Source organism: Aythya ferina, assembly GCF_964211825.1.
Source record: "Aythya ferina genome assembly, chromosome: 1".
NCBI classification, from domain to species: Eukaryota; Metazoa; Chordata; class Aves; order Anseriformes; family Anatidae; genus Aythya; species Aythya ferina.
Genome location: NC_140296.1, coordinates 191,867,539 through 191,894,888, shown reverse-complemented (window position 1 = coordinate 191,894,888; position 27,350 = coordinate 191,867,539). Strand labels below are relative to the sequence as shown.

Genomic DNA, 27,350 nt, shown 5'->3' with positions numbered 1-27,350 from the left:
ATGTAGTACTTTAGTGCAGCCAGTTATATAGATAGTTACAGATCAGTCAATGGTCAGGTTCTGAAAAGAGCAGCACATACTTGTTCTGTTATGCATTTACATACAGAACATCACACACATAAAATATAACTGTGGTTCATTTGCACGTAACCACTTATCGCTGAGCCATCTTCACTCTGAAGATATGACATTTAAAAATATAAATTGCAATTGCTGAGAGAAACAGTAGGTCCCAGAAAGTGCATTGAAATGTAAAACAAATCATGTCATACCTGTGTTTTTCAGCATTTAAGAAAACAATTTAAGTATCAACACTGACCATAGTATCTGAAGTCTACTGGAGTGTATGCTGATTACTAACATTTGCTGTTGTGAGGACTGTTACACAGCCTTTCTACTGACATTTGTACTACTCAAAGACTAACAGGATCTGATCTTTAGCTTTGTGCCACTAGGTAACTAATTTCTGTTTAAAAATAACAACTGGAGCGTACTCAAGGAAAAGGTTAAACCTTTTATTTGATTTCAGAACTCAGGCACAAGCATTAACTTGGTGTTGCAATCTACTGGCAGTACATAATAAGTACTGCCACACATGGCAAACATGGCATCAAATACATGTTGCTGTCTGCAGACATTTTATATTAATCAGGGATTATCCAATATTTGCCTATGAACAAACAGGTTGCTTTGTTAAGATCTATCAACATAACGTCCCAGCTCTGAGTATCTGGGAATCTGGTATGAACACAGGATTGTCATACTAAACCATAAATGTGCAGGAAATCTAGCTCTGTCAAAGCTACCTTACTTGAGGCTTCCACATTAAAAACAGAAACAGAATTAAGAATAATTACAGGAAATCACCAGTATGAAAACATTTACTGGTTTATTTCATAAGTAATTTATTTATGTGTTTAAGAATGAATTTACTTACTGAGAAGAGCTAAACAGCTGAGACCTGCAGCCTGTAACTTTGCATTTTTAGAATACGTTTTCACAGCCTTCACAATGACTTCTGGAACCTTATGTAACACAAGGATATTGAAAAAATTTCCTGAAAATAGATAAAGGTATTAAATGAATGTAAACACACATCTATAGCTTTAAACACATTTAGCATAGATTTCTCAGCACATAATGCATAAGCTTTGTTTGTAGTAAACATTAGATTTGTTATTAGGGGGCTTCACACAACGGTATTTTGTTTGTGGAAAGAAGAGGACAAGGATAAAAAGCATCTGAGATCTACATGTAGGTTCTTTATTTTTAATATGAAGACTGAGGTTTAATGAAACATGACATACACAGTGTCAGCAAAATAAGATACCATCTATATATCATTTGCAGACTTCCTGCCAGGAAACCAAAGCAGTGCTGGTCTTGAATTCTTGCAATGATTTGATTTATCCTGCCAAGCAAGTGTTTAAAACCTGTTTTGCCCTCTAGTTTTGTCCTCCTTGTTCAGAAGATCAAAGTCAGCCTTATAAATACAGAATACATACATTTTGGAACAGTAGAAAGAACTAGCTTTTGATGATAAATGTATTATTTAAAGGACAGCTTTTATCAAAGGCTATACATTACATGTAATTGAATATAAGGTTGAATGTAAGAAATTCTACAAATGAAAGCAAGCAAAAGAAGATAACTTCTCCATTTGTTGTGCAAACAAGAATTATGCATACAATAATATGGCTATGCTCACTTTGTAAAATATAGTCTGATAGATACAGTTTCTATTCTGATATTTAATTTTATTTAATTCTCAATTACTAAAAATGAGAATCATACTAACCACATGAAAAGTGAAATTCAAATCTGTATCGATGTTTCTCAAGCGCTTGAGATAAGGTACAAAATTAAGAATTGTATGATTTGTGGGCATGAAAAATAAAATTAGAAGCAGAAGAAAAGCTAACTTAATTTCTTTACCTCAGTTCTGGTCCTGAGCCATACAGGGGCTGGCTACCTGCAATGTCTAGGTTGTTCACTGGGAAATAAGTACCTCTCCCAGTGTTTGACGATCACACAGAATCACAGAACGGTTGAGGTGGGAAGGGACCTCTGGAGGTCATCTGGTCCAACCTCCCTGCTCAGTTTGCTCACAACCATTTGAGTCCCCTCTGTCTCCTCTTCAGGATTTCAGAGTAGTTTTTAAGAGGCCTTTTTGTCACTGTCTCAATTTCTTTTTCTTTGTTGGGAGAGTTTCCTTCCCAGCATTCTTCTCCTACCTTTTCCCTCAGAAGAGAATGTAAGCCCATCTCAACTCTCTCTTCCAGCCAGAAGCAAGCTGACCTGAGCAGCTTTGTCAGTAGCCTCCCAACAGTCTAGACAGTAATACCTTCCTCATTTCAACTCATGCCTTCACCTCAACTTCCACACAATATAGGTAAGCAAGGTAAAGTTTATGTTTATGTCAACAGCATCTGGTAGCCCAAGATATTGTTTCAAGAATTTCAGTTTCCCCTGATTGAGCCTGGTTAGTCCAAGTCAACAGAACTCTGAAGAACAGACTTTAAGGCAAGTCCTTTCCAGATCCCTCATTCTAAAACTTTGGCCTTACCACCCACACAAGTGCAAATGGAAACAGCATTTTTCTTCTTAGTCTGTACTAGTGTTGTCATGTTGTAGCAGCGTTGCTGTTTCTTGCTGTATTTTACTGAAAATGACATGTTTGTGTAAATATGCCACTTATCTCACAGGAAGTAAGAAATTTAGGCTATGCAACTAGTAATTATGCTGGACTTGTGGCTGCTTAAACAGGTTGCAGTCAGTTAAAATTCTGATGACATTCTCATCTTGAATAGTCATTACCAGATTAGCAAGAACACATGACAGTGATTTTGGAAGCTAATAGATGTTGACTTTACAATTTCACTACCGATTAACTTGGGTTTAAGAAAACAGTGTCCATCAGAATAATTTGCGAACCCACACTGGCTATAAGAAAATCTTCCAGACTATTTCCAGTCTCACATGGAAGGTAAGGATGGACACCCTAACAATTTCACGCCTGTTCTACCTATCTGTCTGGTGCTCTGGGCACACCTTCCCAATCTCCTCCTAAAGTGTCTGCTTATCGAGATGAAAGGGACCTGTGGAGCTGAAAAAAGAATTAATAGATCTCATGTCTGTTTACCTGCCACTATTACTTGTTGATCAGTAAACACAAATCACAAAAGCATGTTCTGAGGCCATGAGGTCAGGCTGGTTGCACACAGGGCAGGATTGAAGCATGCCAACAAAGTTGCTGTGTCCCCACAAGTGCTTGGTTACCATGCCTTCCGTCGGCCTTGCAGAGGAAGCTGTTGAAGCTTAACACCACCTCTTGCCAAATAACTGCAAATACCACCTCAGAAGCCACATTTTCTTTAAATGTTTGTTTGGCTTTTTGAAGGGGAACTGGAAGTTGCACTCCATTGCACTCAAGGTTGATCTGTATTCTCTACAATATCTGCATGAAGGAGCGGAAACAGATGGTGACAGGACAAGACTGATTTGATTAAGAGGAGTCATGCAGTGGCACCAGCATCTGCAGCAGCTTCAGGCCACCACCTGCAAGAACTGGGAAGTCTAACTCATGAGAAAGACCTTGGCGGAGTGATGAAAAACCTGCCATGTAGTGTGGGTTATTCCAGCTGCTCTACTCACAGTCTTTTTTTCACACAACGGGGGAAAAAATGTATTTATTTTCATTAGAATTTGCTATTACCTGGTCCACTGCAACTGATCAGATCATATTCTTATAGTGGTAAGAGCACAGAGCTGGGAAGAGGCACAACAAAATCCTTGTAGACATTGCCATTATTTCGCTTGACGTGGCATTAGCCCATGTCAACTCAGACAATGGAAGTACTATTACCCAAGCCAAGGGAAGTCCAGCAAACTGGTTCTTTCACTGCTGCAGGCCAGGGCCCCCAAGGCTGGCACCATACCTGAGCAGGAATGCAGCACAGGCCTTTGGGTAGATGCATTGCAAGGAGGAAAAACACAGTCTTGGAGAGTATGCCCCAGATAATTCAGTAGCACCAACAGGACCTCACACATCCAGCACCACCACTTCAGAGAAGAAATTTAGAAGGAATTTTCTTCCATTGTTTAATAACATCACAAAGAATGGGAGATCTATTGATATACTCCTTTTTTCTCACTTTTTCACTCTCCGTTTTTATGACTGTTTCTGTCATTGTTGCTAGCCTTTATCATGAAAGGATTCCATACTGGTTGTTGCCAGTGTTGCCTCAATACCTTCATGTCAGTAGAAAAATTGAGTTATACGCCGTCCTGAGGATTCACTGGAACAGTAGCTCTCTAATTGGCCTAACATTTCATGTCAGTACCTCCAGTTCTTACACAAAGTAAGCTGACTAACACCAGCTTTGTGAACTTACCCAATGTAAGCTTATGCAACAAACAGCAACAGGCTTCCTGAACGGTTTCACTACTGGGGAATCTTTTCATGGTTTCCACTATAACATTGTAGCAGCGAACATTTCCAGACATCAGCACTTCCACATTGCTGGCTGAAGAGGGAAACAGAAACAAAAATTACTTAAGATTAAAATAAAAAGAAAACACAAAAAGAAGCATGGTAATTGGGTTCTAATATTAATGACTACCAACACTTGGTAATAATTTATAATAATTAAAGTAATTAAATTCAAATTAAAAATCATATTTTTCTTCTTTTTTAGGGTGCAAGTTAGCAAGTTTGTCATTTGGTTTAAACTAGTTCTCCTCTATGACTATTACGTATTGAGGGTATAGAAAGGTTCACCTCATGATCCCGAAATTTTTCACAGAATCACAGAATGGTTGAGGTTGGAAGGGACCTTGGGGGTCATCTTGAACAACCTCCCCTGCACAAGCAGGGCCAGTTGTCCAGAACCACGACCAGGTGGCTTCTGAGTATTTCCAAGGATGGAGACTCCACAGCCTCTCTGGGCAATCTGTGCCAGGGCTCGGTCACCTTCACCCTATTCACTGTATATTATGCAGGTCAGATACTGAAACTAACAGGCATTCACATTAGTCAGTAAAAAGACAGAATGCAACCTTTCCTACTGAGATCAGAGATCCCACACCCAGTAATTTAAAACAAAATAGTATCATGGTAGTTAGAAACACAGTGCTTGAAAGCATCTTTGCAGTACGTGTCTATACAGGGCGTGATACAGAACCCCAAAAATCTTGGACAGAATCTTGGTTCCAGTGAATCAAAGTCCTGTCACTGCCTCCAAGAGGTTCAGCACTATTTTACTGAGGTCTATAAACTTTCTTAATATTCTTTTCAACAGCTTGGCTGTCCTGTATACAAAGATATTAAGTTGAAAAAGCAAGCTGTGAGTGGGAAGCGTTTCTGAATCATTCTGTTTGTTCGTGTAGGAAGGTTCTTTTCACAATGCTTTAAGATGACAGTGATTTATTAATGTCACTCACTACTGAAAACACCTTTCATTGTAAAGGTTTGCACACTTCACAGGTGATAATTATCAACATATTAAAATATTCAGATCATTCTAAAATTGTTGATTACAGAGAGAGCGCAATCAAATGTATATTTAGATCCTGCAAGAACGAAGCAGTGCTGTGGAATGGCTCTCATTTAATATTTACCACTAGAACTCGGACGTCCAGCTTCTCACAGAAACTGATGAGGAGATCTGAGCACTCTGTAATTCATGGAATAACAGGTACCTCTCTCAGGGTGAGGTGAAATTGCCTCTGGAGGTGCCTGTTTCTCCCCATTAAATATAGGAGAAGCCTGGATCACTGCCTATGACTAACACTTAGATGGCAAACATCATGTGATACATCGCTTCCCCAGGGACTTTGAAGGACAGTTGTCAGCAAAACATTTTCTCATTCACTCAAGACTACTGAAATTTAAGAGAGTTCTTGTCCTGCACTGGGATAAACTGCCCGCCCACGATTTCTCACGACATATGAGCCAGAGCAAAGTCTACATATGTATTAGTGTAAGAAGGCATCCTGAGGCACAAATCCATGATGTATGTAGACTTCAGGATATGGGGACACTACTCAAACTACGCTGAAACTATCTTTGTTTCCCTATTTTCAATACTTCACATCAGAAAGGGAAGTGCAAACTCCAAAAACAACGCCTGCTGTAGAGCAAGTCTTTGTCATGGCTTCCTCTTGGATCTGTTACACATTCTCTAATTACTTTCTTTAAAGAGCACTTCAGGCTCTCTCTGAAGTGCACTCTCTTCTTCAGAAAAAAAAAAAAAAAGCACTTAGCACTCTCTGCTTTAGAAAATGGAAATAGGCTATGGTAAAATTATTTCTGTCTCAAGGAATGCTTTATTTTTAAAGACAAACTGGAACAGCAAGAAGCTTGTGAAAGGGAAATTAAATAGCTTGGAGAATGATGAAATTTGGAAAACTGCAGTCTAGTTCCTGTTTTGTGGCACACCCTTGGCCAGCACGTTTCCTATACAAATGGACAGGACGTATGAGGTAGGCTTTGTGAGGAAACACTTCTGCAAGATTACAACCATTGCTCAGCCTGGAGAAGAGGAGGCTCAGGGGCGACCTTATTGCTCTCTACAGGTACCTTAAAGGAAGCTGTAGCGAGGTGGGGGTTGCTCTATTCTCCCTCGTGCCTGGTGACAGGATGAGGGGGAATGGGCTAAAGTTGCGCCAGGGGAGGTTTAGGTTGGATATTAGGAAGGACTTCTTTACCGAAAGGGTTGTGAGGCATTGGAACAGGCTGCCCAGGGAAGTGGTGGAATCACCATCCCTGGACGTTTAGATGTAGAGCTTAGTGATATGGTTTACTGAAGGACTGGTTAGTGTTAGGTCAGAGGTTAGATTCGGTGACCTTGGAGGTCTCTTCCAACCTAGATGATTCTGTGACCTTGTGGAAGAGACAAAGAGCTTGATGCCTGCTGAATTTGCCAACAGTAAGGTGCAAGAGCTGCCTCTGTGTCAACAGCATCATGCACCAAGTCAATAAAGGGACACCAATTACCAGGGACTCTTCTTGGAGCCTGATTTTGCCCATAATAGGGACTGCTGTGATGAGAGAACGAGACACAATGAGATTTTCTTCTGCCCTATTGCACAACACCTGAGGACACCATGAGGCTCCAAAATGTGCTCAATACTACCTGTGCTCCTCACTGCAGCCACCACTGACTGGTCAGAGGGGGGTGCTTGAGCCCTAACACCTTGTCTTAGCTCTGGCCATTGGATTTGCATGGGAAATTTTCCCCTTGTGGAACAGCCTCTGCCAACGATGTTCTTAACCAGCTACCCAAACTCACTGAATGTTCATTTAGTCAATAAATATACCTTATTATTCAAACTTTAAAAAAGGAAGAGCAAGGATTTGAAATCTGACCTCTGCAGCCATGATAAGCATCTTAGTTAACACTTATTCTGAGCAGAAGAAAGACTCTTTACCTACTTTATGAGAGATTCCAGTCTTGTAAGTATGACTGAATAGGAAAATTTCCCATAAAAAATTACAAGTCAGTATTTCCCACAAAAAACAGAAAAGTGATTTGTTTAGCAGCTCCCAACCAATTCTCATTTCAAAACTGTTCCCTCTGACAAAATGTGTCACTATTTTTGCAGCACTACCAACTGTTTTTCCCTAGAGAGACTCTGAAGTTTTGTTTGCTTTCGCAGTCACTGAAAGATTACCATGCACTCAGGTGAGCTGACGCAAGCTGTGGGAGGTGAAGAATTGAAAATGATTTCCAGTAGTACACTTACATGGTCCAGCTAAGGAATGTAATGAGTAAAGTGCAGGAAGAATCACCTCTTCTCTCTCTGGAAACTCTTTAAATACTTCCAGTATGATCATATGATCTTTGCTTTCAACAAATTCAGTCAGCTGCTCTTCTGGAACTAAATTAAAGACAAAGACAGTAAGTTTTGAGGAAGTAATTCATATCCTGATAAAATGTGAGAAAATACAGTTATTTTAATGAAGTTTCCTTACATTTATTTTGTATATTCCACAGAAACTAAGGTAGTCTCCTCCACCGAGATCATATTCCACAGTTAAGACTTCTTATACCAAAAACCGAGCTACTTTACAGAAACCTTTTTCTAGCCCACATTTTCTGTAAATGAATTCTGACTTTCAAGTGCCTTCCTGTGAATGAGTATTTTTTTTAAAACGAGTATTTTTTTTTTTAAAGTCTTTTAGTCTTTTCCACAGAACAACCTTCAGGTATTCTTCACCAAGACAGCATATAAGTGAAGGAAAAGCTAAGAACACAGTGAAAACAATTTGATGGAATGCATTTCACATACTCCATTATTTTATTTTACTTCTCAACTTTTTTGATAATAGAGTTCTTTTCATAAAGACTACAGCCATGCTTTAATAATACCCTACCTTCACTGTAATAATAGCATAAGGTTTTTCAATCACTGTCCCCCGTCATTTGTGCTGACATCACTGCAGTTGTGCAGTGAACCAGATAAAGGAACTAATCCAGCTTGAGCACGAATCCCACACTTCAAATTTTGTAAGCAGGATCATCTGAATTTGGTTCATGATAAGGGTACAAAAATTCACATTGCAATAGCTGAGAAGGTTTCTCAAAGGCAAGAAAAACATATCCAGGGACAGCCTAGGAACTTGTTATGCTGCCGTCAAGAAGAAGGCATGCAGGTCTGTACCTGAAATGTCTGTGAATCTGTAAAAATCAGGCACTTCTTATAAAAGGCATACACAGAAAATGCAAGAAGCTGAGACGCTTGTGGAGACTGAAGAGAAAATATGGCAGGACAAAAGTATTTAGGGAGAGAGGAAAAGGGAAAGAAAAGCAGAAAATAGTTCCAGGCACATGTGTGGGAGGAAGACTTAGAAAAAAAAGCAATATAAAATGGTGCCAGGAAGAACAAATCTGAAGAACTGGAGACTATCTTTGAAGCAAAGGAGTATAGTGGACTTTCTAGGAGTACTAGAATTTCTCAATAGTTATTCTGAAGCAAGAAACTCAATGCAAAGATAAACTGTCACAATAATGGGATTTTTGGCCATTATACACAGACAGTTCCTAAAAATGTTGCAGAAATTTAATACATGGTGACATCATTCCTCAAAAGAAACAGAGGGATATTGTAGAGATACAATCTTAGCCTTTCAGTGTTGTCAGGATCAATAGCTGAATCATATACTTTTTTGAAAGTGCAAACATTTTGCTTGATTTTAGACTTGCTCACAACTTCCTGGCAATCCTAAAATTTATCAGTCTTTCAAGAAGCAGCTTTGGTTATTGAGAATTAAAATCAAGTGTCACTACTCTTTGTCCCAGTGTTACTGACTAACTTTAAATCCCATCTTTCCCATTAACTCTAGTCAGAAATGTAGTGACATTTTCAACATTAATTTAACCGATTCAGAAAATTTATGATACTGCTTGGAAAACCTGTTTTGTGCTAATGGGTTTTGAGAACAGATATAATACAAAAAAAAAAAGAAAAAAAGGAATGCAAGAATTCATGTTTTTGCAGTTAAATAAATATCTGTAGTCCCCTCCCAATCTTTTATTTTTTTTCTAACTTAAGAGCCCACATGATATAATACCTTTTTCAAAAAGCTTGTATAATGCTGTGCATCCGTGTTGCTGGATCTCTTCATTTTTAGGGAAGGTGTGCATGGCATTAAATATCAAAGAAAACACATCCACCTCTTCCTCCAGGAGCAGGAAAGCAACTACATCTAAAAAGCAGAAGAGATTACATGTTGTGCTGAGGTGTTCTCAACATGTTAATTGGAGCACTGTACTTAACTATTAAAATCCCAAAGTCTTTAATATTGTCCTTCAAATTTACTCTGGTGGCTCACACCCAGGCTTTTATATAAATTATGAGGCTGTTATCTCTTAAGGTAGTATTTCAGAAGACAAATGAGGTGTTCTAAAAGATTACTGGCAAAAAGACAGTTTCCTCTCTCCACTCCTGCTCCCGCTGGCTTTGGTACTTGTCTGACTTCTCAGAGACAGCTCACCTCACTAAACCAGTGGAAAAATAATCAGTGCAAAAAAACTGCACTTTTTGCAAACTGAAGAATTTCACTAAGAAACTAAACTTGTGGAAAAAAAAAAAAAAAAAAAAGATAGGACTACACTGCCAGAAGAAAGCACAGGGGGAGTTGGAATCTACCTTTCTGCTATGGTGAACCATGAAATTGACCCATCTGTATCATGAAATGCTATTCTCACTCTGTTGGCCATTCTTTCAGCCTGGAAAGATTTGCTACCTGAAAATGAACTAAAAAGCCAATGTCACTGTTGCTCTTAAAATAATAATTAAAAAAATCTGAAAAAAGTTGCTGTCTCTATGTCATGTATAAGGAAGAAAATCATATTCATGACAATTTTTCAAGCTTACATCAGTAACAGTAAAATTAATAGTGCCTGATCTGGTATTTAAGCTGCAGCTGTTTTTTTTTTTTTTTTCTTTTAACGAAAGGATCTTTCTGTATGGCTACCACTCTGCATTCACAGTGGCCTACCACCTCCAGCTGTAGTGCAATTTAAGCTTTTGGACATACAGACATAAAGAATACCAAGAGATTTTTCTGACAAGGTACAGTTTCAAATACTTTATATAATTAAATAATTAAACAAATAATTAAAAGGGAGAAGAAAGCAGATTCAAGAGGTAATTGATCTTATAAAATAGACAAATAAATAGCATGAACCATCTTCTTAAAGTTCCTGTTTCACTCTATTGCCTACAGCAGGAAGTTGGACAGCCAGATCAGCTTTAACTACCTAAAGTCTAAGCCTTATTTTGTAAGGTTGATTACAAGGCCTTTCAAAGCCAGTGGAAACTCTCCTATTTCGACAGTAATTTAGTACTAGTTATTATATGCTACCTTGAACCAAGCTAGCAGATATTTCCCTTACCGTCTCTTTAATTTCAACAAAAGATCGAGAAAAACATTCTCAGTACCTGATAAGATCAAGTCTCTAGAGAGCAGAATAACAGAAATATATCAGAGACAATTCACTCTTTTCAAATATATAAACCAGTACTAAAGAAGCAAGTCAGAATGTGACCAATTTTATACCTTGCTAAGAAAAAGCTCTTACTTATTTAACTTACAGCACAGCACAGCACTTATTTAACTTACTGTACAGCAAGTATTTGTGCCTATGCTAATAACAAGTTGGCAAAATTATTGGGCCGTGTTGTTCATAGCCTTGAAGTTTGGAGACTCCTTTCGACCTGGATAGAAAAAGGTGCAAAACAGTACTGCACCTTTATATACAAGCACAAATGACTTTACAGAATAAAACAGAGAGACAAATCCAGTCCAAAATGTATGGTCACGCACTTTATATCACAGTTCTTTTTTTTTTTTTTAAAGGCTCAAAGTAAAACAGACAATACCTGACATGAGGAGAAGATTTAATGTTTTCAGTCCTATTACTGAGAGATTTACATTTCCTTTGTGAACTGTGAGCATTTTAAGGATCAGCCTAAAAAATTAAAAGATGGAAAAAAAAGAGTTAGGGCTAAGTAAATACTAACAAAACCAATTTTTTTTCAAACATTACTTTAAAAAAAAACAACAACACAAAGTAGTTACAGAAATTAGTAAAAGCTTTCTAAAGCCATTTTTGTCATTTCTCAATTCATTTTTCAAACTTTTCTTTCAGCTTATGTTTTTTTCAAGTTAGCAATTAAATTACTTTTTAATTAAATTACTTACTCTAACAATTTTTAGATTACATGAAAGTAATGATGTGTAATTTACCAATTTAAATTTAAATTAATTTTATATGCATATATTAATTCTACAGGAGGCAAGTCTTACATCCAGGCTGGAATTATTCTACAGAAAGCAGGGCTGGGGAGTGCAGCAGTCTGCAGCTGGTAAGGCAGTGTTCTGCTTGTTGCAAGAGTGAAGTTACAGTGAACGATCAAGTGTCTGCTGGAAGACACAAAGCAGTTTCCCAGCTAAAGAACTTGAACAGCACCTTGAAGGACTCTATCCTGTCTTAGGTTCCACCATGTAGCACTTATGGGATGTTGGACAAATCACTGAAAAGAAACATTTCATAGACTAGCAATTGTATACTCTCTACTTTCTAGGTGGCCTGACTTGAGACCCAGGGATATTAACCTCTGAAATGCTGCAAGCAGAGTCAAACAAAGTTGAATTCTTAAACATAAGGAGAGCCAAACAATGCTAAGTGCTCTGAAAAAGCCAGTGAATGTACCAAACTGTCTGCCCAAAGACAGATTTTCTAAGACAGTGACCTCGAATCTGTAATACCTACTTATTAAACAATTTTTTAAAATCTCTAGACAATACTGAAGGCACTAAGAAAAACTGAGAAGAAATTAATAGGCCAATTTTCAGATAAGGTATCAATAATGTACAGTAAATAAGGCGGTGGGCCCCACATTCAATGATGATGATGGCAGAAAATAAATGAGCATTGACTTTGTATTTAATGAAGCATATCCTAAAATGGGGGAAAACCAAAACCGTGTAATTAAAAACTAAATAAAAATAGAGAGGATCAAAAAAAAAAATCAAGAAACTTTCATTGTTGATACTCATAACTTTGGAGAGCCAGACTCTGCAGTCTTAATGATCTTCAAATGAGAGTGTCTTTGTACAGATATCTAATCAAAAGGGATCGTGCAGTAACTGGCAATGTTAACAGACATTCTTGACCTGTCTAGAAAAACAAAAACAGCACTGAAAGCTTCATCCAAATTTCATTCCCAAGATAGAGCAATGATGTTGTGTGCCTTGCTAAGGTCTAGCTTTATAAACTAGGAGAAATGTATTTATTATTATTAATTCTTTCTTATTATTTTAAACTGAGAATAGATACCTCCCTGAAACTTCTGTATGAACGCTTTGGACCAGTAAGTCCACAGACAAGGACAGGCACTGGCATTTCAGTCCCCAGGCAAATTCTTGGCCCAGCACACAGCCCAGATGTATGGACTAAGTAGTAGGGTGATGAATCAAAGAAAACAGGGAGCCACCCTAACCAAGCTGGTAGAGTAGCTAAACAGACACCCTTAGATGCACTTCTTTAATGTCCTGATTAAAATGTTTTAGTTTTAAGCCTTCCTAATGCACTTTATTGAGTGGTTGCAGGTGTGTGTGCACATGCATGCATGTGTAGAAACTGTACCTAGGATGCAGATTCCTCCACCTATTTGCTCCATCAGCAGCTGTGGACAACAGGCTGGGAGGGAATGCAGCCAGAACAGCTCACCTGGACTGACCAAAGGGATATTCCATGCCACGTAATGTCACGCTCAGCAATAAAACCAGGGGGAAGTTTACCAGGGTTGCTCAGGGACTGGCTGAGCATTGTTTGGCTGGTTGTAAATGAGAGCTTTTGCATCTCTTGCTTTGTTTTGCTGATTTTTGTTTCTTTTACTTATGAAACCGTTTTTATCTCACACACCCACAACGGGAAACTACGGGAAATATCAGCCCAAATGGGAGTAATTTTCTGGGACCTAAGAATAAGCATCAGTCAATTAGCAAGCCTTTAAGCTGCCAAAGAAATCTTAACTAGCTTGTACAGCTCAGTCATTCCTTGCTCTTGAAAAGCAATCAAAATCACAAACATACTGCATCTTCACGCAAGCGATCTCATAATGGCAACCTTTCTAAGGAAGGGCAGGTTAGGACTATAAAAGCAGAGGCAGATTTACTAATAGAGTTATTAAGCTGTAGCTCCTTGCTGTCATTATCAGCCCTGAATGAGGCAATCTGTCCAAGAGAGAGAACTTCCAACCAAGTCCTATTCATATTATACTTACATCTGCAGCTAGCATTTGTGCTACAGAACAGCTTTGGAGTTACCCTCTGCCAGTCTTTGTCCCATCTAACCACAGCCATGCAGAAGCCATTTACTTAGGCTCCCTCGACGGGAGAGATGGGCATACTCAAATCAAACTACACTTAGTTCCAGGCTTACTAAAAAGAAGGAAAAAAATTACCTTCTGAAGGTAATTGTGTCCACTGACTGCACAGGTAGTTAAGGTGACTACTTTAAATACTTAATTTTTAGACAACTAAGAAATACCCCTTCTCTTGATTCCACTTCAAGCTTGTGGATTTAATGCAGCATAAAGAACACACGCACACAAAACCTGCCAGGTCTATTACATTGCATCTGTCTATTAAAAGAAAACATCTTCCTAACCACAGAGTCCCAGAATCACTGAGTTTGGCAGGGACCTTTGAAGTTCTCTTAATTCAATTTCCCTGCTCAAAGAAAGGCCAATTATAGCTGATTGTTCAGGGTCACGTCCAGTCAGGTTCTGAGTATCTCCAAGGCTGGAGACTTCACAACCTCTCTGGGCAACCTGTTCCAGTGATTGATCAACCTTAAAATTATTTTTAAAAAATCTTTTTTTTTTTTTTTTAAATCCTTACGTGGAATTTGCTGTATTTCAATTTGTTTCCTGTCCTGTCACTGGGTGCCACTGAGAAGAGCCTGGCTCAGTTTTCTTTATTCTCCTATCAGGTATTTAATGGATACCTCTAAGATCCCTGCTTGTATGCACCTTTTATTCTGGAAGCTGAAGAAACCCACAAAAGATCTTTAACCATGTAGAAGCTGATGTAATAAGTATATAAATACATTTTATTGCATAAATATGCTACCATGATATCCAGAAGACTCTTGGCATACAACATACTTACTGGTGAACAGCCAGGGCTTCCCAGTCCTTCCCAACATCCCTAGGAGCTATGTTCTGTAGAGTACTTGGACAAATTTCTATCAATTTACAAAGAAGTGACCAACCCATCTGTAAAATAAAAATATAGCTATTTCAGAACAGATGTTCTATTTGGAACTTAAACGTTGTCTTCCAATATTCATGGCAACCAGAAGATGGATGTTCTCAATAGTTATCTAGCTAAGTGAGGGATAATTACACAAGACAAGGGACATAAAAAGTTAAGAGGTGGAACTAAAACATGCCAATGATTATCATTTCTTGTAGCATTGTATCACCTACAATGTGCTCCAGCACTGCTTGAGGATAGGGGACATACTTACAGTTAAAAGAGATGCTGACAGTGAGAAAAATAAGATGAGATCAATAATATGCCATCATGGGCCATGGAAGACCACTGCACTATTACAGCTAGTCCAACTTCACCGAAGCATTGCTGTCTCCATAAGAATTTGCTATTTAATTGCAAATGAGAAAGGATAGTTTTCAAAGGTGGTCATGTTAAAAGTGTAAATGTTATAAATAGCATGAGATACCTAAATGATACTATATATTTCATATTCTTGCCATCAATCCTCAGTGTCTGCGTGCTTGCAAAATGCAAAAAGGGCAGTGAAAGTCTTGAGAGCACAAGGGATGAAAGACAAACTGAAAATATATTTATTCTAATAACTACCTGCTCCAGCCTATGCAAGTGCCTTGATTTTTAGATATCTGTAAATAATACCAAAAATGAAAAATGTCCGTACTGGAGAAATCTGTTCCCCCATGTTCCCTAGAACAATGTTCTTTATTATTATGAGAGCTTGCTGGGCGTATCGGCCCGCAGGCTGATAAAATTGAATGTGCTGCAGCATGAATGAGAGCAGGGAGAAAAAAATGTAGAAAGAATTAACTGATGAGAAGAAAACCTCGCTGTACTGAAAGAGAGGAAGTAATCTGAGAAATGTCAAAAGTTCAAGACAAAGTAGATTTTACAAAAATTAAAACAAAGCATAAAACTCTCCCTAGCCATATAAATAAAAAAGAACAAAAGGAGGAAGACGGCCTGTGTGCTGTAGGAATAGGGTCAAGACAGAAGATAACCTAGGTGTAGCTCAAAAACCACAAGCATAATGAGATCCCATTTCAGGAAAGAGTTATGCAAAGCTAAGGGGTCAGCAGAGGACAGCCACCACCACCAGGAATGTAAACAGCTGCTTCGAAGGAGCTTCACTGCAAAGTTCATAGAAATTGCATGACCTCTAACCCTGCAGCGTGACAGAGGAGATACGTGAATGGAATTGGAAGTTGGGTAGCACAGAGCCACCCAAAGGAACAGCACTGACTAGAGAGCAGGCAGCTTTTATGATAGCTTTGGCAAGTCTATGGAAAAGGTGATGTAAATCCCCAGAAACTGGAATTCTGCTTTTATATTTCACAGGTCACAGGCACTACGTTCACGCTATCCGCGGTAGCTTTGCTTTTCTTGCAGTGCAGATTTCCAGAATCTTAAATGTTTAAAGCCCATTATACCCTCAATCAGCAGATTGAGCTTGACCAGAAGACAATTTCCTTGCTTAGACAGCGAGCTGACTTGTCCTACGTGAGAGTGCAAACCAACTACTATGGACATTCAGGAAGATGAGTCTGGGCTGTGGGATCAACTCCTGATCAAGCATAATTTCAAAGAACAGCCTTAGTGACCACCAAATCCCCCAAAGATGGGGTTATGCATTACCTAATTTTCCATGTTCAAGCAGCAAATTTCCAATCTGCACAGCAAGGACATTGTAGAGGTGACCATTAATTCAAACACTATTTATTGCTAAAAATAAGATTTTGAACTGCCACTTCCCACCATGCTAATTGTAAAACTTAGAACCCAATTAAAATTAGCTTAATGACTTTAGAAAAGTCACTTTTTTACTGTCTCTGATGAAACTGATATTTCTGTTAAAGATTCTATTTGGATTGTTGTGACTCCAAGCACTGACAAACATTTGTAAGGACTGTGGAGCCAGCAAAGACAGAAGCAGATATCTGACCTGCTGATAATGTAGTTTGTTTTATAATATTAAAAGCAAAGCCTGGGGTAACAAAGACCTTGTTATCCTTTTAATAATTACGTAAGAAAGTAAGGGTCTTTTAAATAACAGAGATACTAAAGGCTACAGGGAAAGGAAAAAAATAATGCAGTAAACAAAGATGTTCTTATAAACACTTAACATGTCCTGACACACAGGGACAGTTGGCGGCAGCACTGAAACCCTGTTATTTTTGTCAGCCCCTCTTCATTTCTAGCATGCAATGAATTTATATTACATTAGCTCACACCTTCTGCATGAGACAAAGCTCTACTGACTGCTCCCTGCTCTTTCCTGAACTGTAAACAAGTTCTGCTCTACTGTTTCTAACCTGCTCCAATCACTGTCAGCCAGCAACTGAAAAAAAACAAAACACCACACTATCAAATTTACTTAAAAGATGCCTATTTTACTGTTACGGCACTACTGACTTTGCAGCTCAGCATCTTCCTATTTATAAAGAAGTTTGCCTGTAGTCCAACTTGCACTGGTACTCGCAATATTGATCTATTAAGCTAATTTATTCTGAGCAAGCATAGGACAAAAAAGTAAATCTTCATTTCAGGTATGGCTCCTACTCAGTTTTTTTTCTTATATGGGTCAGTTTTATTCCAATGCCAAAAGCCAAGGAGGCAACTGGTTGGTTAATCAATTTATTCAATGAAAATTCTTTAGTAGTAGAGAGAGACTACACTGAAGTCAGGACTATGTCACTTCACTGCTGCCAGGGAGAGCTGTGTGTTCACAAAGACTGTAAACCAACTGCTGTGGATGAAGCAAGGAAGACAGAGGTCTACTAACACGCTGGGGATGTTGGTAAATATCATAACAAAATATGAAGGACAAGCTGCCTATGGCACTTTGTGAGGAACTGGATTAGAGCTTTGCACTGGCTGTGAATTTGACACATGAATACAATGTAGTACTGCAAAGGAAATCCCAAACTTCTAAACTGAAGCACTGTACGACTGCAAATGTAGGCAGAGAGAAGATTAAAACTAATTTTTAAATTCTGTATTAAGTCAAAGTGAGGATTTTTAACATTACTAAAATAAAAATTAAACGATCACAGTCCTCTTACACGCGTCTTGGAGCCCTGTGCAATCACTTCAGACCTGCTTCTGGTTGTGGTTGGATTTCATATTTTTTACTTCCTAGACTTAATTTCTGGGCAGTGGTTTTGTAAATTGTTACATACGTAATATGCTTTATTCTGAAAAAAAATACTGATTTATCCTTTTGTATTTCTTAATGAACAATGCTTTTGTATTTCTTGATGGCAATTCAATAGTAAAATAACTTAAAAGTTCAGACTCTGTACAAGTTACTTAGTCTTCAAAGGAAAATTTCATGTTTTAATCTGAATCTTATGGTTGTGATCTACAGTTTAAGATCCAGTAGATTAATAAAATCTTAAAAAACACTATTATTTATGTGACATCATTTATGTTTTGCTTTCTAGTGACTCCAAAAAAAAAAAAAAAAGATGCCAAAAAGCTTGTAATGATACAAAATTGCTTAATAAAGAAAGCAAGCAAGTGGCACGCGAACTTGGACTTCATAAACATCCTTTGAGCATAACGTAGTCAGAAACTTAATCTATGCCTGCCAGGAAGGAGCTCTTTCATACGACAAGCCTGGCAGCTGTACCATAAGCACAGCACCGAGTTGTGCAAGCGCCGCACCTCCTTGAAGTGGGCCAATGCTGTCACAGGAGCAGCCAGGCAGAGCCTCAAATTGCAGAAGCTGCACTGAGTTACAGCACTGTTTTCCCCTAAAAAGTGGCCTCGTGCAACTCCCACGGGATGGGGCTATGTATGGATGAAGGCGTCTTAAATGGTGCCGCTCCTCATGTTTGCACGGCAGGATTTGATGTCGATATGCTGGAGTTATGTTAAACAGCAGGATTTAATGTTGATATGCTGGAGTTATATTAAAGGCCGGATTTAATGTCGATATGTCGGAACTATATCGAATGGCAGGATTTCACGTCGTCACGTCAGAGCTATATTAAACAGCATTACTTGTACCTCAGAAGCGTGGGACACGCTGCATCCACGCCGCTGCGTTTACGCTCATCACTCCACTTTCTTTTGCCGTTCAGAGCTGCTGCTTGCATCTGCAGAAACCTGGGACTCCCAGCCCCAACCCCTGTCCTGTCCTTTTGCAGGGGAGCAGCGTTTTCCTTCACACAGCCCCCTGGAAGGGCAGGGGGGGCTCGGGGCCGCTTACCTGCTGCACGCCCGCTGCCCCCGCGTACATGTCCACCACCAGCAGCACGGGGACGTGGATGTTTTTGCCGCTGAAGAGCCGTGGAGCTGGAAGGGGAGGGACACAGAAAAGCCGCGTTAAAGGCGCGTGAGGCGGCCCGGGATGGACAGGGCCGGGCAGGGCTAGACAGGGCGGCCGTCCCTTACCGCTCTGCCGGGCCGCCAGCTCCAGCAGGTCGCTCAGGGTCTGCACCAGCGTCTCCAGCCGCTTCCTCTCCTGGACGTTTTGGAGCCGGACCACCAGCTTCCTCAGGGCTTGTTCCTCCCTCGCCGCAGCCGCCGCCGCCTCCTCCTCGGCAGGGCCGGCGCTGGCCATGGCGGCCCCGCTGCCCTCCGCGGCGGCCGCTTCGCCTCTCCTCGCCTCGCCTCACCCCATCCGCCGCGGGGACGAGGAGCGGACGACGCGGGCCCGTCCCGCAGCCGCTGGCAGCGCCGCCCGGCCGCTCCGAGCCGCCCTGAGCCGCCCTCCCCGCCGCTGCTGCCTCCCGCCCCGGGACGCGGTCGCGGCCGGGCGTGGAACCCCCCCTCCCTCAGCCCCCCCACCCGCCGCCATTAGGGGGCGCCCGCGGCACTCGCGCGCGGTTCGCTGGCAGAGCGCCCGCTTGTGGAGATTGACAGCGCTGACACCCAATAGGATGGCAGAGGTGCAGCGGGGGGTCCGCCCACTAGTGTGCCTAGGGTATAAATAGGGCCTGGAGGGGACCCTTACGCCTAAGGTGAGGGTGGTGGGGAGCAAAGTTGGGGTGTGATTTTCTTCTTCCTTAAAAAAAAAAAAAACACAAAAAAAGGGAGCATATGTAGCTGATGTGTGAGGCTTTCTGGGCAGACAGTAGGGCCTGAGGTCTCCTTGCATGATGTAGGGTCCTTTTTCCTGCTGTGGTGGGCCAGGGAAGGTGGAGAAGGAACCGTGTCCTCTCCCGAGGGTTGAGGCAGCTGAGGTGAAGCTGAAGGATCACCAGTTTTGGGGTCACCAGCTTTGGGTTAACCTCGCCCAAGGAAGACCCTTGCTCCATGCTCATGAGTGTTTTGGCCTCACGGGCTCTGATAGCTTTGTGGGTTTGCTTAAAACAGACCTGTGTTGTATTTGGAAGTAAAATTTCACTCCAAGCCATACAGTGAGAGGTTGCTGTTCTGAGATACGAAAGTTCTCCCGCTCTGCGGGTGCATTGCTTCACTTGTGGTTGATGCAATCTTCCTGTAACCTGGCAATGCTTGTGGGACCTCACTGCTCTTCTGAGAGAGTGGTATGTGGGTTTGAGGTTGCCAGACACCTCTTTAAATACTTGGTTAGAAAGTCAATGCCAGTAGGATATGCTATACAGAAGTTGGCATGCCCTTTGTAATACCTAAGTATTAATTAAGGGAATAAACTTTCCAGTTAAATTGGACTTCATTAGACAAAAGTTCAGTTTGGAGGATCATGGTAGGAGTATGGATTTACTTGGAGCTTCTGTTTAGTTTACAGTGTTTTGTTAGAAATCCATGTCGTTCATTGAACAGCACTTCCACAGTGCTAGCTTCTCAAAATAAGCTTTAAGAAAGTGTTCAGTAATGCCCCTGAATCCACACAGAGCTGGTTGAACTGTCCCTGGCCTCTTGGTGTATCGGTCCTGAAAAGCTTGGTCATGGCTGCCTTAATAGTTCAGGCTTTTTTTTTTTTTTTTTTTTGCACAAAGAAACTATTGTCTTGGCATCCCAATTATAGTCTACTAACTAGGACTGCATTTGTTAAATGATGAGCTAGTATTTCCCTCTCTAAAGCACTGGAAAACAAACATGAATGTGAGATAGCGTTATGAAATAGTGACTCATAGTTTATGATGTGTGGAACACATTACATCTGGGCTGAAACAAAAATGAGTTGAATTAAATGGATTGGTTGCACTTGAAATATGTTTTTATTTCCTGCAGAACCACTAATGCAAGCACAAAGAATGACTGAAAAATGTTTTTTTTTTCTTGATGTAAAGTTTTTTTTTTTTTTTCTTGCAAAATGAATGCAAATAGTCTCAGTTTATATTGACTTCTTCCAGTATCTGCAAAGCTGTAGCTGCTATGAGACTTAAGCAAAAGATTTTTAGAGGTCACTCTTTATAGCTTATGATCTGAAATGTCACTTGTGAGTTTTAGAATATCTGCAGCTGTAAGGTACAAGTAGTGATATTGATAAAAGTTGTATTAATACGACTTCCAAATCATACTCTTAAACTGAATTTGTGGCTGCTTTGACCATTCAGCAGAGCTTCTTTCTGGATGCGCTGCTGCTCTGGACTTCTTTGCAGCATATTTTAAATAAGAATGCACCAATACAGGTTATGTATTGGTGTTTCAGTGGATAAAAGTGGAATAAAGTTGTGGATTTCCTGAAGGAAAATTGCAGACACCAAGCCCTTCTCCTAAAATAAGTTGGGTTCTCTATGTCCTTGATGCAGACCTCATGAATGTGCTGCATTTGGAGCGTTGTGTGTGTCAGTTTTTTTCGGGTCATTTCTCACCCAAACACTTTCAGCTGTTTATCAGATTTCAGGCCCAGGTATTAGGTAGCTAAGTGGAAAGAGGAAGCAGAGATTACAGTTAAAACATAAACTTGATTTATACTTTCAAAGATTTTTTGTTTGTTTGTTTCTCAAGAGATCTGAAGTGCAGTTCTTCTGTATGTCCTATTTGTGTACCAAGGGGTTTTGTTGTCACTCCACCTCCCTTGTAATTCCCTACATTTCAGGCAATCTTCACTTCCAAACTCTCGTATTTCCTTGAGTGTTCTTTTCATGGTGGGGTGTGTGGTTTGTGTGGCTTTTTGTTTTTTTGTTTTTAACAAATTCAGAATTGTCACGCCTGGCACTATCTTGAGGCTGAGTGCTTTAGGCCTACAAGAGTTATTTCCCCTTTTTGTTTTCAGTGAGATTGGCGGCTATCTGCCCTGTATTTATCCTCTCCCACGTGGATGGGGCTACTAATACTCTTTAAGTAATATATCATCTCTGCTGTGTCAGATATGAGCAGATAACGTAGCACATTAACATAGAGACTAATACATTGTTCCACCTCCAGCTTTTGCATTCCTGCATCAGCTGGAAAATTACGTGGCACCAGACAGCCCTGGAGATTTGACACTCTAGTTTGAACGAGCTCAGCGGTTGTGGAATCGATGGGATAACCACGGTTTTAGTTTTTTCTTTCCCTGTTTTTTCTTTCCTGCTGTAGGTTACAAGCACCTTGGGGCACCACAGAACTACGTGCAACATTAAAATTAAATTGGAGACTGAAATAGTGGGTTTTAGAATTTGTGACAATGTGAGTGCTTGGATTTGTCCTTGACCATTGCCTTTTAAACACATATATTAGGAATTCTGCTCTTATTTGTCACCTAATTTCAATGGAAAGAGTAGCAACCTGATCATACTGGTCACCCCAAAGCTGTGGGGCTGTGTTTCCCAGCTGGTGTGTCTGAACCCTGCTCTTTCTCCTCTGACTCAGCCCAGCTTCAGCTGTAGTTAGTTACCTCCTCTACATTTTGGGACTGATTGCCTCTGGGAGGCTGGGGCTCCTTAGGGATGGGGCTGGGAGTAGTCATGTTGGTGAATGCACCTGGTGAGAGCTTGTTCAGGTGGGATCCAGGTGTCTGTTGGGCAGATTTCTTTTCTGGACAATGCATCCAGGTGGCTGAAAGGCAGACCCAGGGTCTGATGTGGGGCTGTGTAACAGGGGGCCTGATGCGCAGCTGGCAAGTTGCTGAAAAGAACTTCACCAATGCAGATGTAAAACCTGCCAAATATAGTAGAAGAAAGCAAAAAATGTTTGTCTGCTGTGTGTCGGGTGGGTAATTTCCTGTAAGAAGCAAGTAGCCGTTTCCTTATTTTGTTTGTAGGTGAAGCTATAACTGAGAAAGAGAAGACCAGATCAGTGGAGAAATTTTTTTTGCATGTGAGCTTGAATCTCAATTTCATTGTAAAATGGGTTGTTATGGACCAAACTGCAAGTGTGCATGTTGGGGATGTATTCCTGGACTGATCAAGTCTAAGCTGTTACCCGTAGAGTGGGATATGCTACCCTGGCTTGTGTTTCTTCCTCATTCTGTGTCTGTGGCAAGAAAAATTTGGCTGTGAGAGCACAGGCATTAAGACTTATGTCATACATCAGCCCACTTCTCATGTGGTGTTCCTCTGCGGGCACTGCCCTGTGTTCCTCTGGTCCTGTCCTTTGGCTGTGGCTTCAACAAGCACGCGATGGCATGCCAGGTCCTCCCTGTGCCTCCTGAGAACCTGCTGCTGCCCTTCAGTGCAGTGCCTCTGTCCTGGGCTGAACAGAGTCACCGTGCACTTGTGTGAATTAAATTATTTCAGCTGTTTCAGAAATTTTCATCTCAGAAGACTGGGAAATGAGAATACCAGGCTTTGTAGTTGGTCTGACTTTTGTGCAACTGTGTCTGTGGTGGCCTGTGCAACTTCTTGATTTTGTCCTGTAGCTTCCCAGAAGCCACAGGCCTGAGTAGGCAAAGCATTGTGTAACCTGTATGCTGGTTTGGTTTTCAGTGTAGCCTGACAAGTCGACACACCTCCTTGCATCTGCTCACAGACCTTGCGCTTTCCTCGGTCTTATCTTTCCTAGGTGTCAGCAGCAGCAGTGATAGCAGCCGCGTGTCCGAAGCCTGGAACAATGGAGCTGGTAATTACAATGATTTCGAGAGGCATCTTGCAGAAAGCACAAATGGGAAAGTCAGCAGAGGATACACCAGGAAAATGTGATGTCCTGTGCAGGCCAAAAGAGATGTGCATCACATAGACTATATAGCCATTTCCCTAAAATGGGAATGGTTGGTCTGGTTTAGAATATAATAGTTTTATTTTTTTTTACCCTGTCAAGCAGAATATAAAGCCTGTGAAAATGGTACCACAAATACAGCAGATAAACTGTGGGAAGTGACTAGCAAAGATGGATTTCCTTTGAGTGTTAAATTACACTTAAAGTCAAAAAAAAAAAAGTCTTAACTGTGGGAAAAAAATATATTTTAGAGCAAACTGACTTGTGCTTTCATCCTAGGTCAGCTGTGCAGTGTGGGTAGAAGAGATTTGGCTCGGGGAAGACATTTTTCTTCTCCTGGAGGAAATCCAGTAAGTATGGCAACAGAGTTCTTTTTAATGAAGTCCAGCTGTAATAACCAAAATTGCATTTATTTTTTTAGTCCCATCTGATTCTTGGTGGCATTCACCATTGGAGTTAGTTTGGCTAAATCACTTCTGGATCCTAGTGTCAGAGTGACGGAGCATCGGCCAAGCGTCATCGACTCATGTTTCTTGGCTAAATATGTTTGCACCCTGATATTTTGCTATACAGCAAGGGTGCCTGTAGATGAAGTGCTTTGAGATGCTTTAGCACTGATACAGATTGTGATACAGGTGATAGGAGACCTGCTTCCAGCAGTGATCCAGCTGGTTCTTTAGTTACTCTTTGTGTTTATGTTCTGGTGTGGCCACAATTTTGTGCAGAGTGTTTAAAACAAAACAGTGACAACAAAACCAGACAAAAACCAAGGGACCCAAATGTTAAAGTACATGTTAACAATTTCATCAGGGTGCACACAAATGTTTCAGTCTCTACCTTGTTGCTCAGGAAATCCTAATATCCTTAATTAGCCCATCTTTTCCCAGAAAAAAAGCAGCTAGCTATGGTTTTGGGCAGCCACCTTGAAGAATATTCTGATCTGTGCCCCAGCTGTGTATCTGCCGAGGACTACGTGGGACACTGGATGCAGAGCGGGACATGAAGCCGTGGTTCCTGCAGATATTTTCTGGTTGCTGTTTCTTCTAGGTTGTTGCCAGCGTTTTGCAGTTGTGTGGTGCCTGGCCGCAGTGATGCCTCAGGAATGTGCGGTGAGACTTGAAGCTCTCCAAGATCCCTTTGGAGATCTGATGCAAGCTGCGGTGTGGCTGCGCCTCTGATGTGGTTACGTGCAGAGTGCATGTCGGGGCTGTGACCCGTCTGCACCTTCTCATCCTCTCAGAGCTGCCATCTTTCAAAGGGAGCTGATAAATGTGTGCCTGGTGGATGCCCGGGTAGGCATCTTGGGGAATTGCTGGGCGTGTCGCTGTGACCTGGCAGAGAGAGCTAAGGAGTACAGAATTAATTCCACTGAAGAGGATAATCTGTTCCCTCAGGGCAGTGTGACACCTGAATAATAACGTAGGCATCTAAATTGTAGCTGAAGTCATTTCCAGAGTTGTTGGTGTGCTTGGTTCACTGAGTCAGAGTGGGCTGGGCTGTGGTTTAGGCATTGCTGCAGGCAGAGTCAGGAGCAGTGACCAGCATCTGCCCTAGCAAAGCAACAAGGAAGTTTCTTACCACGATGGTACGTTTCTTGGGCTCGTGCTTTTGGGCAGTGACTTGTGACAGAGCAAAGTGTGGAGCAAAGATGCAGATACACTACGACTCTTGCAATCAAGCTTGAGTCCACTAAGCAAAAATGTGTATATTCTTCCAGGCTTTGTGGAAGAAATCTTAAGTCAGGTTTTCCATGAGTCTCAACTAAGGCTTTCTGCTCTTTTCTCTAAAGCAGAATTTCTTGTTGGCCACAGGCTGTAACTCCAGATCAGCTGGGCTTCTTATTTAATATAACAATTTCCATGGCCTTGTCACCCAATGTGTAATGAATAATTATGCTTTCTCGCAATTTATGTAATGTCACGCAGAAATAAAGGATACACTGAACCATAGAGCAACTTCCTAAATTAATGCAATGATAGATTTGAGCCTACTGTAATTGATCCTTGTTTTAACTTTACACAGTGGTTGATTTAGGATAGGAATTCAGAAAACATGCAGAAAGCTCATCTGTCTCGCTTGTACCTGAGAGCACAGGGTGGTAACCCCTTCAAAATCTCAGGTCCTGGTTTGTGATGGCCAGAAGCAAAGATTTTTAAGGAGCCATTGCCAAAAAGCCAATGCCTGCACAGTGAAACTTTGACTTTGGAATCCTGCTCCTTACAAATGTAGATAAATAATTCTTTATTTTCTGCTGATTGCCTAGACCTGTGCCCATGTAATCTATTTCTCTTCTGACTTACATCTGGAATAAAAATAGTGATGTTTGCTTGGAATTCTTACTGATTATTGGGTTATTGTGTCTTTACTGTACAAAGTTCTCTCTGGGGACCTCCAACCTGAACCTCTCCTCTTCCCTACAGGCCTGTGTGGCTCGGCTACAGAGAAAGTTTTGGAAGAGGTCCACCTGTAGAAACCAGTGTCTGAGGTATCGAGGAAAGTGTCCTTCTGTGAAAGGAACACAGAGTGGGAACATGGCCTGTGCTGCCCTGTGGTTTTGCCAACGTGATGGTGCAGAGGATGGGAGAGAAAAGGACGGAAAACTGAGGCAGACACTTAAAAGCATTGTTACACGAGTTGTGAATAAAAACAAAGGGGCGGGAAATGGGGTTGTGTGAGAAACGTGCTGCTCCAAATGACACAGGGCAGTACTTAGAGTGGGCTGGTCCCCAGGGAAATGGCTCTGTGCCACTTAGCACGCAACACAGGGAATCTTTTGGAGGAACTTTCCAAGTGATGTCACCACCCCGGATGTCATTCTGAAGCAACGCGTCTGATGGGGACCAAGTTCTGTGGTGCACAGCCTATCCTAAGCCGCAGTTGGAATCTCAAGCTGTCATCTCAGCTTGACTGGCTCCTGAAGTTGGAAGTATGCAGAAAAAAACCAACAATGTTCTCCACCCTTTTTTGCCGTAAGGTCTAATCTGTGGTGGTTTGCAAAGGGGTTTTGTGCCCTGGCAGGAATACGCTGAGGTAGTTTTGTGGCAATGCGATGTAGTTTGGGAAGTTGTCTTGCCCTCTTATGCATCTGCAACCTCCTCCCTTCATCGAGAGGAGACATCACGAAGCTTGAAGCTACGAATCTCTCATGCAGAATATGAGCCCCACAAAGTCTTGGAGGGGGTACGTCTGAATGCAAAACTCATCTTTAGGACCCAAGCAAGACATTAAGCTCTTTCTTCTAATAGGAGCATGAGTTTTTCTGCCTGGAACACGATTCAACAGAGCAATCAACCATTTCTTTAGCTTTGAAGATGCGGAAATGGACGCTGGGTTAAAAAGAACCAGCTCCCAGCCTGTCTCTAAGAACAATTGCTTAGGGCCAAAATCTGAGTTTCCTTTCTGTTACATGAAGGTCCAAAGAGACTCCTCCTCCCTTCTCAGTTGAGTTCGGTGCTGCCTAGTCTTAAGATTTTCAGTACTCAGTGGTACTCTGTACTCTGTGTGTACCTCAGACGCTCATATTTTGAGA

General features: G+C 41.0%; 2 protein-coding genes across 4 annotated transcripts in view; one reads left to right on the top strand and one right to left on the bottom strand.

Moving 5' to 3' along the window:
- Positions 1-19,542, bottom strand: part of LRRK2 (leucine rich repeat kinase 2) — a 77,184-nt gene extending 57,642 nt beyond the window's left edge. The window contains exons 1-8 of one of the 2 annotated variants that reach the window (XR_014689667.1): positions 19,208-19,542; positions 19,023-19,108; positions 14,687-14,793; positions 11,389-11,477; positions 9,575-9,709; positions 7,747-7,881; positions 4,395-4,526; positions 938-1,057 (exon numbers count right to left, since the gene is read on the bottom strand). Coding sequence is in view for 1 of the 2 variants with exons in the window: in XM_084509784.1 (XP_084365910.1) it covers positions 938-1,057; positions 4,395-4,526; positions 7,747-7,881; positions 9,575-9,709; positions 11,389-11,477; positions 14,687-14,793; positions 19,023-19,108; positions 19,208-19,376 (973 nt within the window). In the remaining variant the exon portion in view is untranslated. The remainder of the gene's footprint in view (positions 1-937; positions 1,058-4,394; positions 4,527-7,746; positions 7,882-9,574; positions 9,710-11,388; positions 11,478-14,686; positions 14,794-19,022; positions 19,109-19,207) is intronic. The other variant, XM_084509784.1, reaches the window with a different exon arrangement.
- Positions 19,543-19,839: 297 nt separating this feature from the next.
- LOC311441420 (uncharacterized protein) lies at positions 19,840-26,154 on the top strand. 2 transcript variants are annotated; one of them, XR_014695927.1, is made up of 6 exons: positions 19,840-20,304; positions 22,265-22,354; positions 22,929-22,984; positions 23,669-23,725; positions 24,101-24,171; positions 24,869-26,154. XR_014695927.1 is itself a non-coding variant. In XM_084529551.1 (5 exons), exons 1-5 carry the CDS (start codon positions 20,245-20,247, stop codon positions 24,939-24,941), a joined length of 351 nt encoding a protein of 116 aa, XP_084385677.1. In that variant the 5' UTR covers positions 19,840-20,244; the 3' UTR covers positions 24,942-26,154. The 2 variants fall into 2 exon arrangements, 1 of the variants encoding a protein (XP_084385677.1); XM_084529551.1 differs by lacking the exon at positions 22,929-22,984.
- The last annotated feature ends 1,196 nt before the right edge of the window (positions 26,155-27,350 follow it).